Genomic DNA, 16308 nt, shown 5'->3' with positions numbered 1-16308 from the left:
GTTGAATTAGACACCAACTTTACACACCTGGATGCGCAAGAGCTGCAGAGGTCAGGGGTACATTCCATCCCGACTGAAAGAGTAAATACTGGGCCACTGTGGAAGGGGAGGATGGAACACATCCTGCCGTGGATTGAACAACATCTAATGGTCCCTTAAACAGTGAGCTGTGAGATAGACAACACCATATACATGTTACTGCAAGTATTATAATGTCAGAGTCAAAAGGTTGCAGCAAAATGGCCACTGAAAACGTTTTTCAACCAGTGCAAAGATGCATGATGCATAAATGTACTGCTTTAAGACTTAAATTACAAAGCTGAACAAGATTGGCTGACTGTGAAACATCTTAGTTGGTATCCTTAAGGCCGATTTAGACGGTACAACTTTCACTTGCTACTTTCGCATGCGATTTCTGTAGCGCGTAACCTGCGATCAGGCGTCTTTTTGTTTTGGGGAGGATATAATCGCACGTTACAGCGCGCTACTCGCGTCATGCAAAAAAATCGTACACAACTCTGCGGTGTCATTGAAAAAATCCTACAACATTTTGCCTCAGTGTCGTGCAGTTTTACACGAAACAATTCGCATCGTAAGCTTGTCGTCAACGTGTCGCATACAACAAAGTCATACCGTCTATATCGGTCTTTAGAATGTTAATTGTGGTTAACTACAACCTATCCTCAAACACTGACAATCTATTCGACCTCACAAAACTGTGCGATTAATTTGAAGTGCTTGCAATTTTACCCTTCCTACGTCTCTCGCAAGTATTTGTAATGATCTCCACGAAGTGGAGGGCTAAAGTGTTTTGAGAATTGATAAAATCTGTTACCGGTACCTTGTTTCAGCGAATGGTGTTCCTACTGGTGTTGTCTGCAAAGAAAAAATTGCGAGAATTAGCAAAGCAAGTTACAAAGCTTTTTCATGGGCAAACAACCCAACAAATCGATCAAAACTAAAAACAAAATACAATAAAATGGTCCCGACCATAAGCGAACATTTGACGATTGGTTATTGTTTTACCTTAGCTGAGAAAGTGGTGTGATATTTTAATAAACAACCAAACGCACATATGTACGGAATATTTCAATTTAAAAAAAAATCCCAGAGCCAACAAGATAGTTACTGCAACCACACACTAAACCTTAGTCCTGCTGGGTTATTTCATCCTTAATTAGCAGTATTTCAAAAAGAAATAATCGGCATCATCATCATGATTTCCATGATCATATGTGCTTGGATAAAAGGACAGGACCCTCATAGAGCGGTTTTCTTCGAAAGTAATTTCGCGTTTGCTTTGGTTTTGCATTACTACGCTCTGTGATTGGTTGACAAAAGTCGCGCCACTTTTTCAACCAATGGGAATCCGAACCAAAACCAATCGTGTTTTCGCCGCACGCGTTTTCCCGCGCTTGGCGCTAGTTGAATGTATTTATTTCGAATTCTGATTGGCTCGTTGTGTTGTTTACATCTGTTGTGATTTACCAGAGTAATTACTTTGGTTTTGGTTTTACGACACAATTGGAAACCGCTCTAAGGTTTACCTTGTTTAGATTGGGTAACGAAGCCAACAGCTTTCGTCCTGCTGATTCTAAATCAATGTCTTGAGGTGACTTGGGAAACTTTTCCTCTTGAGATGAGATCAGCTACGTCAAAATAAAATAAACACTTCAAGTGAGGCAATATATCTGGGTACAAATACAGGGAAATAGAGAACAGTAAAAAAATTCCCAATATATCCTCCACTATTCATAACAGTGCTGTCAAGTGCTTCTAAATATAATATGGCCAGCTTCTAATTTTGGTTCAAAAGTCGGTATACTCCCAAGGTAAATTTCTAAGTTGTTATCTCCTCAACAGGTGATGAAGTGTTAATCTTCAAGGAAAACTTGCCGGACAGTCCAGTTACTGGGTCATCAACTTTAGATAGGATACTGCAAATCAAAATGAAAGTACAGACCCTTTAAGTGTTACGTGCATACAGGAGAATAGCGATTGACTTTCGACATGCTACATAAACAGCTGGGAGACCGTTTACACTATTCAGCCGGACATTTTTCGCTTATTGGCAAAAGAAACCATTGACCTGAAATGGGTGAAGAAATGCGTCGATCTGCAGGCGCGTAGGAGGGGGGGTTCGAGGGGTTCGAACGAACCACCTTTGAAGATCGATAATGGCGGAAGAGAAACGTTTAAATAAAGTTCCTGTGGTCGAAATACATCAACCAAAGAAACAAAGAGATATAAACCCGTTCTTTAGGCCTTATGTCTTATCCTCAGTAAAAATAAAAATTGTCAAGAACCCTTAGATTAATTTTAATGACGTTTCATTTTTGCGGTAAAACCGCATCCGCCCGAAAAAGCCATAGAAAAGCATGCTTTGCGATACGTTTTGTTCTCTGAATGCGATTCACTTCAAACTTAATAGTTCAAGCCTTGTTGAGTTTTACGCGCAATTACGTACAAGTTCGCCCGAGAACATTCACTTGTGAATGTGAACGTTCCATATGCGCAATGTGGAGGTTGAACAACTACATGAGGTGTACCATGGGAGAGAGTAGGCTGTCCGCCCTGGCTCTAATGCATATCAAATATGATATGCCTGTCAATCTTGACGAGATAGTCAGTTTGTTCGAAGGCCTACATCCGAGAATGACGCAGTTTACCAGCTTGGTGTATGACTATTAGCAGATTGAATAGCTATCAGAACTTGACAGGGCGCGGAATGTACATTGAACTTTCTTGTTTAAGTGGAAACAATTATGCCGTCGAAATGATGTCTATAGCTTAAAAAGCTGCTGTAAAGCAAAGTTGTGATTTGCCTAAAATGGGTCTCAAAATGCAGGAAATGAGGTTTCTGGGAACCTAGATTTTCAAAAATTTCCGGGGGAGCATGCCCCAGGACCCCCCTAGTAAGAGCGCCTCCGGCGCTCAGCAACATATGGGGCTCAACGAACACCCCTATCGAAACCTTAGCTACGCGCCTGATCTTGCACAGCTCTCGGTTTACGGGGAAATTCATTGAAGCGATTTGACCACATTCACTGGTCCGTAACTTACCGTAGAATTCGGCCGTTTTGTTCGCAAGGCTATAACATTCAAGAGTCAATTTATCAATCTCGGAATGGCTTCTTGATATTTTCCACGTCAGTTTGAAGATACATGTAATTTAACCCATCTTGGTCCCTCAAAGGTAAGTTTCTTGTCACATGACAAGTCCAAAGATAGTCGCTATACACGTGACATTTAAAATGGCCCTAAGTCAGATTCCTTTTGCGACAGTAGTCTCGGCACAGCTGGCGTAATGAGCAAAACAGGATTGAAACATAGTTGGTTGAGAAATATATTTGCACCATGATTCGCACTTAGTGTAAGACTTGCTCATTAGTTTTTGGCGCGAAAGTAACGCACGAAAGTTCTCAAACCTATGTTATGCAAATAAGGCTCAACTATTTAAACACTCGCGCGCCGCTCAATCAGGCGCGTCCGCCTAAGGCCATGATGTGTCAAGAGTGTGGATAAACCTACAAAATTGTAAGTCATACATTTCCAGCGATCATTTGCTAGTTCTTTATGACAAGTTTAGTTTTTCAAACAATATTGTTGTTTTCCTTTTAGTTTGATTATTGCTGTTAAATAGATGCAACTAGTGCAAGAATAAAACGCTATCCACATATCAATGACGCCCAGTAGCCTTCACATCAAGTAACGCTTCGCAACGAAAGCGCGAATCACACCAGATCTTGTAAAAACCAAAATATGACCACAACAAAATATAATTTAAGTTTATATTTAACGAGCCTAGTCTAAACAATTAAACAAGGTTGATGAGTATGTGTTGTGCAAAAGACTGGGATTGGCAACTGAAAGTGAAAAATAATGGTCGGGCCCAGGCTTCGTACCCTGCTAGCAGAGGTTTTTTTTTTCTGGCAAGTCTTCTAGCATGTACGAAGTCGTTCGCGTCTCTAGTATTTCATATAGACGACTTGTCTAAAAGACTTGCCAGAAAGAAACCTCCGCTAGCAGGGTATTTTTTAAGAGACTTGTTGCCGTCTGATCAGTTTAGGAGGGTTCTTACCAGGGAGTGCTGCTTGCCAGGCGATTTCCAAACCTGACTACTGTTTAATCATTTAATCATTTAATCATTTAAGGTGGCCGAACACAGTTTGCGCGCGCTTTACAGATTCTGTTACTGATGCTATTAAGCGCGCGCTAGGGTTGTGGTACGCAAATACTATCGATTCCTCGATTTTATACCAAATGGATCACAAAGGTAAGTTTTGCTCTTAAAATAACTCAGTTTCTCGTTTGTGAATCCTTCTTCATTTATTGCCGAAGAGAGAAAGTGAGTTTGCAATGAGCTAAGCCTTTTTGTACGCTTTGCATCTTTGCTGAGAAAACCAAATTAAAAGCCACGCATGCGCATTTGAGCAAAAAATTGTGACTGGTTGTTTTAATGGAAATGAACTGTTTTCTAAGGAACCGCTCGTTAGAATTTCGTGAAATTTGACAAAACAGTAGTTTTTTAAAACCGTAACTCGCCTACAAACCAAAAATAAAATCTAACAGAGGGTTACTTCAAAAAACATTAAAGTGCAAAACCAACATTTACAGGAGATCTCTCTGTTAAAATAACATAAAAGCAGCATCACTATGTCAGTATTTTGTGAGTTTTTCTGGATACAAAAAATGGAAAAAATCTAACGAGTGCATTTTCTAAAAATTAAGGAAAACCATTATTTGTGGACGGTTAATAGCTTGCTGCGTTGCCATGGCAACGGCACCTTGCTCGACAAGAAGTATCAAATTTTATTCCTTCTTTGTTAATCTTGCACCATGCTAATTTCGGGTTCTCAAAAGTACGTAGTTTTCAAATAATGTTTACCAACACCTGTATACTAGAAAACTGTGTTCGGCCACCTTAACCATCTTTAATCATACATAGAGGATATAACACGGCGGCGCGAGGATATGAATTTTTATTTTGACTCAAAATAAAATTCAATAGTTTACGAACGATCGCAGCGAGGAAAACTCTTCAAGCCATCGTGTAATTTTCTTTTTATTATACATCGCTCGCCATCTTTTTTACTAACTCTTTGCACAAACAACCGTGAAAAAGCGGGAAATGACGTCATCAATATACTATCATGTCTTTTGCTAACGGCTGCACTATCCGTTCTAACGGCCCGATGCTAACGTCTAACGGTTGGGCTTACGCCTCTAACGTTCTTAAGAAAACTTTCTAACGGATGACTAACGGATGCTTAACGCTTTTGCCCGTTTAACGGATAAGCGTTAAGGTACGTTTTCCCGTGCACGGTCACACTTTATTACTAGTGAGAATATGAAAAATAGGCCACTCGGGTCCCGGATATATATATCTTATTCGATGGTTTTACATATAATACGCGCGGATATTTTGCGAGTTGCGTAGTATTTTTCCGAGCCCCGTAGGGGCGAGGAAAAATACGAGCAATGAGCAAAATGTCCGCAAGTATTATATGTAAAACCATCGAAAAAGAGATTTATTATTCCACTACAAAAAGATTTTGTTATTTTGGCTTCTCTGTTTTGGTAAGAGTTTTGAAATACACCCGGCATTAACTGTCCATCGGTATATGGCGCGTATGAATGACGAAAATAACACAGAAAGCCAGTTAAATGTCTTTAATTTGATTGGATAAAATGAAAAGATAAATGACAAGTGATTGGCATGCTAAAAACTTGTTCTCGAGCTTGCATCGTTTCAAAAACTATTCTTCGTCCAGTCCGGCCATTTTTGCTCCTTTTTTCTGCCTTTTCTGTCCGTATTCGCTCTGTTGTAAACCAGTCAAACCGGGACACTACAGTGTATTACGGTCTCATATTTTGCGCGTTCTCTTGACCTTATTTGGTGAAATGACATAATAGTGAAATAATAAAGTTTCTTATGAATTTTACAAGTGGCATATTTTCTAGTAAAACACTCGTGTATATATAATAAATAACGTGGCCTCTTACGGCTAGCCCAGTTAAATGATAAGTCCGAATTCTGGCCTACAAGGATCTTTGATTTCCTCAACGCAGGTATTTACAACCGTTGTAAATGCCAGCGTTGAAGAAAACAACATCTTTTAAATTTGCAAATCCATGTTTTGAACTCATTATTGCAATGAACACGCAGTTTCTCCTTTTTCTGTCATCCACGGAATCATCCACTATCTTGAGGATAAACCCCTTTTGAGTTGACTCACAGTTGACAAAGATATGGAGCATTTACTACTGTCTTCGGACATTGTGTCGTAAAACCAAAACCAAAGTAATTACTCTGGCCAATCACGAGAGATGTAACCAGGGCAAATGAGCCAATCAGAACTCGAAGTAACCAGCGCCAAGCGCGGGAAAATGCGTGCGAGCAAGTTATGATTAATTTTGGTTTTGCTTCTCATTGGCTAAGAAAGTGGCGCGAGTTTTGCTCGCCAATCACAGAGCGGAGTAAAGCAAAACCAAAGCAATAATCACCAAATTACTTTCGACAGTCGATTGAAAAACGTTATACGTGTGTGCTACTACGTTTGAGGTACTTATGAACATACGGAATCCAGCCTTGATGTTTGTTAGTGTCACATACCTTTGACTAACCCTGAGTGGAAGAAAACTCTGAAGCTCCCAGTCTTCATGGAGAGGTAGATCTATTAACATGTATAAAAATGATGGATCAGAGAATGTTGTAGAGCTTATGTGAACCCATGTATTTTCCACTGAGCGTTAGCCCGAGGTCTACAGGAGCAAATCTCCTGTGACACACTTACTGTAACAAAGATATTTGCTTCTGTATACGATACAGCAAACTCTACATTGTATGCTGAAAACTAATTTGTCTAAGTATCAGAAGTGACTTTGGACAGTGGATTAGTAATAAGGCAAAGAGGTTTTTATAGTAGATAGGAGGTATCAAACACAGTTGGAATTATTCACCTGTGCTCTTGAAAGTGTAATCTGTGTAGCATGGTGAGGGTGTTTCAGCTGTAACAATCTCTGCATGTACCATGTTGTATGGGCTCCACCCAGGTTTATCCTGTGCAACATGACATTGTAAGTAGCAGTTTTAATTAATTTACCTAATATAGTGCATAGTGTCATCCCATTTTTGAAAAAGGCTCTACAACAAGCTCTACAAACAAGACAGGTCTGCATAACAGACAAAGAGTATTTGATTCCTAACATTAAACCTAATGTGAATACTAAAGACATACTTCAACAAAATGAAACGCACCAATACAAGGATGTGTAGTTATTCTTTTGACCTGGAGAGAACTGTACCCATCTTAGAAGACATACATACTTATTGATACTGTGTGTGTCACAAGGAGTTTTCCATATAGTATTAGGGCCTATTTACACTTTACAGTCTGACCAATCTGTCAACAGTGGAAGCACTAATAATGGCTTCACTAAAAATGATTGACAAGAGAAACACAATTTTGTTTATTTAATCTATTTTTTCCAGTGTTACCTGTGGCAAAAATTTCTGGTGGTGCCTTTGAAGATCAACCCGTCTTGAACAAAATTTGTAAAGTTGCGACAAACCATCCACATTTGTAAGGCATTGATGATGATAGAAAATTTGTCTGAATAAACAGATTTTTTGCTAGTGCGGAAAGGACCTTAGCTTAGGGAGATATTATCTGTGCATAGAAACAGAAGAAGAGCAAAGACTAACATGAGATCTGTCTGCATTAAATAAAGAGGTATCCATTACTGGGGAGTTGGCAGTGCTTTACTAACCTCTTGCAGTTAGTGGCATCAAGTCTTCTACTAACAATGGGCAAAACATGACTGACTTGATAGCTTGATGACACTACCAGAGCAGTGACTGTTTCTATAAATAGGTAAGGTACAGTATTTAGAGGGAAAGTGTCACAGGGGTTTGCTATCATTTCAAAGACCTAAAAATGTATCTCTATTAAGAGAAACCAAACAATAACAGTCCAGTTCTGTTATAAATACATGTATTATTACACCCCAGCATACCAACTCTGTTGATGAGTGTTGCTGGGTACAGATGGACTTGGTCAGAATAAGTTGCACCCTAACTTTTTTCAAGTTCTCCTATTTTCATTTCCAAATGAATAATTTATTGTTCCTTCCCTGAATTCAGTAGATTTCTCAAGCTCTTAGTGTTCTTGAAGTGTGTGCAGTGTTGCATGATTTTCTCCAAAAAGGCCAAAATCCCTTTGACACTGACTGAGTCAAGCAAAGGATTCTACTGAATGCCAGATAAATAATAGTCCAGGCAATGTAGTTGTATTGAACATATTGCCACTCCAATAATATTATAAGCCCCTCCAAGAATTAGTCTCCACCCCCCACCCCATCAGTTAGTTGAGGGAGGGGTAAGACGGACACTTTAAAATCAGATATGGATTTCTTTTTCCTCATATTTTATTAATAATAATAATAATAATAATAATAATAATAATAATAATAATAATAATAATTATAATAATAATGATAATAATAATAACAACTTTATTTTAGTGTCAATCTTCTAGCTAGCCTATAATTAGCTTACTAATCAGCGACACTATCCTAACAGGACCCTCTCTGATATCAGTGTTGTTTTACATGCTCAGACAGGGATTATCCTGACAGTGTATAAAAATACACATACAGTAGTTTTTAATTATTATCAGTATGATTATTGTTACTATGACCAATAGGAAATTGTACTATCACTATGTAAATTTTAGCAGTTGAAAAAAAGAATGATACAATACTCACCTGAATCTGGAATGTTGTTATACAAACTAAACAGGCTGTCAACGCCATATGCCACACTTGGAACATTGTAACACTCAAACAACAGCTCAGACATGGCTGTAATTATACAAACAATGCATTATTACACTGTACCAAAATGTTTGCATTCAATAAGACTGAAATAAAAAAACATGATAAATTATTAATGAAATTATATCAACATTGTTAATTTTCTTGCAAATATCTTTTTGGAGTTCACTTACATTGCCGGCAGTAGTTAGGGTTACACACAGGTTCTGTCAGAACAATGGGATGATTGACACTTCCTTGAGTGTTGATTCCAAGGTGACTGAACACATGATCAAACACTTGTTCCTGCAAAAAAAAAAAAAATTAGGCATCTACTGACATGACATGTAATAAAATCTATATAGAGGGATACCAACTTATCATTGTTCACTACAATAATTATCAAAATAACACTGGGACTGGTATTATTAATTAGCACAGTCACGTTTCTTCCTACTATGATAAACTTTGAGCCTGAGAAAAGGTATTCTACATTGATCAGGTGTTTTCACTGACAAAACAAAGCAGAAATGCATAATGATTTATTACCCATGCTACAATTAGATCTGTATTTCTGCACTTTGTGAGAAATAAAAACACAAAATAGTCAAGAGACATCTCAGCATTAATTAGAACTTTTTAAGATCTTTGAAGAGCCAACATGAATCTCATTACAAGTACAGTATCTGCTGTGGTTCAAAATGGTTTTTTGGATTGAAAATTTTCAAATCAGTTTGATTTTTATTTCCCTTTGTCTCAGACTACGGTAATGAATATTGCACAAAGGAAAATAAAAATTAAACTGGTTTGAAAAATTTTAAACCCCAACTGAACATATCCATTACCTGACACTCATAGTGTGTGACCACGTCTCTATCAAACTGAGTGCGTAACGCCCATCTGACCATCTCAAGATTGCCAATATCATTTCCAACAGAGTAGCTGTTTCCAGAAGAGTCACCATCCTATTAAAAATGAGTAATTGCCACAAATAATGTATTCTTACGGCATGTTTACACGGAGGTACATGTACATGTAGGGTAGTAACCCTCCTACATGTAGAAGGGTTACCCTTCTAGGAGGGTTATAACCCTCCTCTATTGTTTTTCCCAGTTGTGTTTTTATGTGAGGTAGGGTTACCCTAGGAGAAGGCTAACCCTATCTGCTTGCTAGGGTTACCCTTCTAGGAGGGTCAACTTTTTCTTTATTTAAGCCATGAAAAGGCTCGAGGTAGGGTTACCCTCCTAGGATGGTTAAGTTTATGTGATCAGATTACCGTCACATTCCCGCCAACTATAAACATGGCTTCGTGTGGTTACAAACTTGGAGAATTATTTGGAGCACTATGCTGACAAGAGTGGCAAATCCAAGCACAAACGATACAGAAAGTCAGGACAACAGTCAGGGCAACAGCTTGGTGGCTGAAATAGAACAAGGGTTTGATAGATGGATCTGTACTTAATCAGCCACACAATAGATTGAAAGGGAAAAGAAAAGCGGCCAATCGACCAGACTCTTCATCAAAAAAGGTGAAGAAATGGACTAGATGCCTGAAGCCGTGGAACTGCTTCTCAAATATATCAAAGAGTACAAGACGAAGTGCTACCATGCAATGGCTTCAGGTTTCCACAACTTTGTTGGCAGATATAGCCCTTGGGATAACCCTACACATGTAACGGAGGGCTATCTTTTGACCCTTCTAAAAGGGTAACCCTTCTAGGAGGGTTACCCTCCCTCCATGTTAACAGGCCCTTAGTTTGATATTAAAGATGACATGCTTTAGTCATCAAGTCTTTAAAATTTAATGGTTTGTCACGAATGCAAACTCTCAAATAGAAGAAAGATCCTTACAGTTAGAGGATGCAAACTCTGACTCAAAATTTAGAGACTAGTTTGCTGGTTACCTTGTTAATACTGAAGTCTAACAGCGGCCAACAAATTGCTTTAATTAGTTTTGGAAAGCGTGACTTTAGCACAAACCTGATTCTGTTGAAACATACAGGTGAGTTAAATGTAACAGAAATTTATGTCATAATAGGGAAACTTGTACCCTTGTTTACTGAGTAATTTACTCTTTAGTCCATCTAATAGCCTTACCTTCTTTCCCCTTGCCTTTGCAACCAGGTTTCGAAAGATCAGTCTTGGTTTGTTGTCGATGGCCCACCCAGCTCGACAATAATGTCCACCTGAGTGACAAATGAAAGGCAAATTAATATTAACAGTTGAGAGAATGAGAGCACAACCAACCTGGGCAAGGACAAAACATGGACCTGGGATCCATGGACCCCACTTTTGAACCGGGCCAATGGACCACTTATATCGACCTACTCAATGGACCCCCGCTTTGTTGTTCCTGGTATTGTTATTGTTGCTTTTTGTGGTAAGAAAATAGGGGGTCCAAAAGGGGGATCCATCTTTTGTCCTTTGCAGATTTGATAAATATGCTTTTTGTTGTTTTAGCTCACATTCACCACATTTTTGCAGAACTAAATAAATCCACACCAGCACTTCATATCATGTCACACCAATAAAGTAACCACCCTCTAAAAAAAGGTACAGAGTCAGTACAAACTGGCCAGACGGTATCCTGTCAACTCGCCTACGTGCAAACTCGCCTACAAATGAAGTCGCCTACAACTTGTCAGCTCGCCTACATAGGCGACTTTGCTTGCTGATGTAGGGGAGTCCACTTAAGTAATGTATGCCTTTTATAACTTTATGTTCTATCTATTGTAACTGGTTCTTTAATCCATGAACCAAAACAGGCGTGCTGTATTCTAAATTCGCCTACGTGGGCGAGTTCACCAGTAGGCGTAGGCGAGTTGGCAAAGGCAAGTTGACCGGTAACCGGCCAGACTACCATCTACTGGTTCAACTTGCATTGACTCTATTAAGCTAAACTATACAAAATTAATATGAGAAACATGTACATTCTAAAAGTACTAACCATTGTCAATAATAAGTGGAACAGCATTGTCCCTAATGCTCGGTGAATAGTCATAAAAACATTCTGGTGATGTTTCACAGTCTTGAAACCTGAATATACGATCATCTGTAAAATCTAAGGACGGAATGTAAAATACAGATCAAAAAAATGTAAATCAGAACTGAAAATAATATTACACCACCAAATAATGATGTTTTGAGTGCTTTTTCACTTAGAATATAAGTAGTACTTTTAAATTGTTTAAGGAAACCTCAAATTCTCCATAAACGATTCAATTCAATTCAATTCAATTCGTTTATTTTGCCATTAACCAAAAAATACAACATAAATACATTATAGATGACACACAATATTCTTACTATTACAATGTTCATACTTGACTATTTACAATATTAAATTTGTTAAAGGCTAGGAAGCCTATATAGAAGCCGGGGGCCTATTAACTATAGGCTTCCTAGAACTATATGATAAACTATAGAAGTTAAGGGTCATATCATCATCATATATCCTTTTCGTGCCTCGTGGCACATAGGGCCTTCACAGAGCTTCTCCACTCCTCTCTATTGGTTGCTGCGGTCCGCACCTCCTCCCACGATCTCCAACCTGCTTCTTGCCTTTCTTTCTCTACTGTCCGTCTCCAGGTGGTTTTTGGTCTTCCCCTTCTCCTTTTACCTTCTGGTGCCCAGCTCATGGCAACATTGCAATCATCATTGCGATCTTTCCTAAGAATATGGCCAATCATTTTCCATCTTCGAGACATCACTTCCACACTCAGTGGCTTCATGCTTGCTCTTTCCAGTAGCTCTTTGGTACTGACATGGTCTTGCCATCGGATTCGGAAGATCCTACGTAGGCATCTATTATGGAACACATTCACTGCTTTATCATCTCCTTTGTTCATCTTCCATGTCTCAGATCCATAGAGTAACACTGGCACTACCAGTGTTTTATACAGCCTCAGTTTTGTTTTCCTCGAGATGTTATTAGAGATCCAGATCTTCTTTAGTTTGTTAAAGGCACCTCTGGCTTTCGATAACCTGTTCTTCAAGTCCTTCATACCGCCTCCCTCTTTACAAACTTTCGCCCCCAAGTACACAAACTCTTCGACATCTTCAATATCCTGCCCATTTATTATGATGTTTTCTTGGTTCCTTGCATTGATCCTCATCGTTTTTGTCTTTTCTCCGTTGATTTTGAGTCCCACCCGTCTGGCCTCTTCGTCCAGCCTTGTCGTTTTATCCTGAATCTGCTGCTTGGTAGATGAAAGCAGAGCTATATCGTCCGCAAAGTCCAAGTCGTCCAGTTTTGAAGTAAACTTCCACCTAATACCGTTTTCACCACTGCCAACCGCTCTTCGCATTACCCAATCCATAACAATCAAGAACAAGAATCCCGACATACTGCATCCTTGTTTTACCCCAGTTTTTATGTCAAACCACTCACATGTTTCCCCCTGATCTTCTACAGCACACTTGAAGTCGTCATAAAATACTCTTACCATTTTCACGATCTTCTCCGGGATTCCATACTTAGCCATTATTACCCACAGGCTTTCTCGGTGCATAGAATCAAAAGCCTTCTCAAAGTCTACGAAGTTCAGGTACAGGGTTGCCTGCCATTCGCTGACCTGCTCAATAATGTTCCGCAGGATGAAGATCTGGTCTGTTGTACCCCTCCCCTTTCTATAACCTGCCTGTTCCTTCCTCAGCCTTCTATCCACTCCATTTCTCACTCGCTCTATGATGATTCTACCGAGTACCTTCCCCACAACGGACAGTAAGGTTATTCCTCTCGAATTTTTGCATTCTTTGAGATTCCCTTTCTTCGGCAACTTGATAATTAGCCCTTGCTTCCAGGGTTGGGGGATCTTCTCAAACGTCCATACTTTTCCCAACAACTGATGGATTTTTGTTGCTGAAAACTCTATGTTTGCTTTCAATAGTTCGGCCGTGATAGAGTCAGTTCCTGGCGCTTTCCCATTCTTCAATCTTTTTATAGCTTGTTTGACTTCACCTAAAGTTGGTTTGACTGATTGAGATCTCTTCAATGACGTCATTTAGTTCTAATTCATATACCTCATCACTTAAGACTGGGTTTTCTGGTTGGTCTCTATTGAGTACTTCTTTAAAGTGCTCCGTCCATCGTGCCTGTACTTCGCCTTTTTTATTGAGAAGGTTTCCATTTTTGTCAAACACTGCTGTGCTTTGCTTAGGTTTTTCATTGCATAATATCTTGGTGAGCCCGTATAGTGTCTTCATGTGTTGGTTTCCTGCAGCCTCCTCCGCCTCACAAGTGATCTTCTCCATCCATTTCTTTCTGTCTGTCTTTATGCTTCTCTTCACTTCCCTGTTCTTTTCTGCATACTTGGCCCTAAGCTGCTTCTTAACCCTTTCTGACCGTGTTCCCAGGATCTTCCTATTAATTTCCTCTCTTTGGTCTATGAGGCTCCATGACTCCTCACTTATCCACGGCTTCTTCTTCTTCCGAGGTCTACCTAAGACTGATTCCGCCACCTCTGTATATGCCTTCTTCATCACCTCAAAGTCTTGTTCCACTTCTTCGCTTTCTTCAACTGCTGTTTCCTCGTTCTCCAGGACTTGGTACCTATTTTGCAAGGCAACGTTAAACCGCCGTAACACCTCTTCATTCCTCAACCTTGCTGTATCGTACTTGACTCTACATCTTTTCTTCCCTGCTGTTTGTTTACTCAATCTCAACTTGACTACTGTACATACAAGATGGTGGTCGCTTCCGATATCTGCAGACCTGTATACTCTCGTATCTTTCACCGAATTCCTAAATCGCCTGCTGATTAGTACATGGTCTATCTGGTTCATGGTATTCCCATCGGGGGAAACCCACGTTACTTTGTGGATGGTCTTATGAGGAAACAATGTGCCTGTTATAACTAGTTCATTCATATCACACATATCGCAAAGCCTTTCTCCATTATCATTTCTTTGCCCCAGCCCATGTTTACCCATCACACTTTCATACGCCCAGTTGTCGTTTCCAACCTTAGCATTCATGTCCCCCGTGACAATTAACATATCATGCTCATTGACACTGTCTAGCACATCCTGTAGCCTCCCATAGAACTCATCTTTTATCTGCTCATCTGTATCTTCAGTGGGTGCATATACATGTATGATCGTAAGTTTTATGTATTTGGAATAAAATCTGGCTTGAATAACCCTTTCGCTGATCGGAGTCCATTCCATCAGAGATTGTGCTGCATGTTTTGACATCAGTATGCCAGGGTACTGATTGAAAATTCCAATTAAATTTTTTTTAAAAGAAGAAAAAAAAGAAAAGATTCCTCTAGCATAAACATTGGCGCTTGAAAGTCTAAAAAGTCCCATAACCCGAAATCCCACTGTCAGATCGACTTCATTCCAGCTTTCGATTCGTCTTTTTGGCGATAATGTAAACAAAAGCCATTTGAAAATCATGCAAAAATCTTTTCATATAACCTAAAACTTTCATAAAATGTGGTAATTTTCCGAAAAGTCTTTCTCGCTTTTTGAACGGATCGATCTTACTTTATACGATACTTACCATTATCGTCCGCCATTTTCTTTTTGAGACGACTATATAACAGTACAGCGGCAGTTGAATACTTTGTATATGATGACGCATATTGTACCGCGGACGCGCTGTGAGCGATTTTCGGGGGAATGCGAAAGTTCTTTTAAACCCTGATCGCATGTTGTAACGACGGTAAAAGGCCTTGAAACTGAAACTATCAAAAAGTTTAAGTTAAATAAGATACGACTTCTTAGTGACTTAGTTTGAGACCGGGATCATTTTGGGTTCAGACCCATACCCGGTTATGAAATGAAACGAGTACTTGTATTAAACGTGCATTTTAACATGACATGATGATCAAATGCCCGAGCAGTTACCCACCCAACCATGAGAATATACACACAAAGACCATACCACAACATCAGGAACTACATCCCAACTCTTTGCGAACAGTGAGTGGGTTCTTTAACGTCCCACAGAGTTATTTACAAACAAGGATTGTGAGACGGGGCCTACTGTTTATCGTCCTTATCCGAGAAGACTAGAAAGTCTAACATTTGTAGATGTCAGAGCAAAGGCAGCACTTTCTCCTCAGTTATTTAAAGACCCTGAGTGTTGGTCCGGCCGGGGTCTGAACCCACGACCTCCCGCACGGTAGTCCGGCACTCTACCAACTGTGCTAACCGGTCGGCGCTTATGCCGTCAGATAGGGGACAAAATCGACAGTCAGATTTCGTGGCGTGGTATAGTCTTCTTGTCGTTGTTTTTCTCTCGTCTTGGCGTTATCTTAATCTCTTCGTGTCGTCAAGTTTGTCGTTTCATCGTAATGCTTTCTTTTTGTTTCCTTCGTGGCGTGATTTGTCTCTTCGTGTCGTCATGTTCTTTGTTTCGTCGACGACGGTATTTTAAAAGTATTTTACTATAGTGTCATCTTTGGGTCCACCTGCCCGGGCTGTCTTTTCTATCTGAGAGGCGTTTTAGATTCCATCATGCACTAAAATGCGATTATTAAAGCC

The 16308-nt window shown here is 39.6% G+C and overlaps 2 protein-coding genes across 2 annotated transcripts in view; both read right to left on the bottom strand.

The window, feature by feature from the left end:
* Positions 1-16308, bottom strand: part of LOC146463903 (uncharacterized) — a 60375-nt gene that overhangs the window by 24915 nt on the left and 19152 nt on the right. The window lies entirely within an intron of this gene.
* LOC146463905 (actin-related protein 5-like) lies at positions 36-15342 on the bottom strand. The gene is made up of 11 exons (XM_085083932.1): positions 15323-15342; positions 11765-11878; positions 10915-11003; positions 9663-9782; positions 9012-9123; positions 8770-8865; positions 7774-7867; positions 6964-7063; positions 6617-6677; positions 842-876; positions 36-167 (listed from the first exon to the last, which is right to left on the bottom strand). The coding sequence occupies exons 1-10, from the start codon at positions 15336-15338 to the stop codon at positions 848-850; spliced, it is 831 nt and encodes a 276-aa protein (XP_084940058.1). The 5' UTR covers positions 15339-15342; the 3' UTR covers positions 36-167; positions 842-847.

The sequence above is a fragment of the Pavona decussata genome, unplaced genomic scaffold (genome assembly GCF_977016875.1).
Source record: "Pavona decussata unplaced genomic scaffold, jaPavDecu1.1 SCAFFOLD_174, whole genome shotgun sequence".
NCBI lineage: Eukaryota > Metazoa > Cnidaria > Anthozoa > Scleractinia > Agariciidae > Pavona > Pavona decussata.
The sequence above is the reverse complement of the archived record's forward strand: the minus strand, read 5'-3'. Positions and strand labels throughout refer to the sequence as shown.

Coding starts and splice junctions, on each gene's coding strand:
- LOC146463905 (XM_085083932.1), bottom strand. Junction 11,004..11,764: donor TCCACTTATTATTGACAATG/GTTAGTACTTTT, acceptor TTTGTCACTCAG/GTGGACATTATTGTCGAGCT. Junction 8,866..9,011: donor CCCTAACTACTGCCGGCAAT/GTAAGTGAACTC, acceptor GTATAATTACAG/CCATGTCTGAGCTGTTGTTT.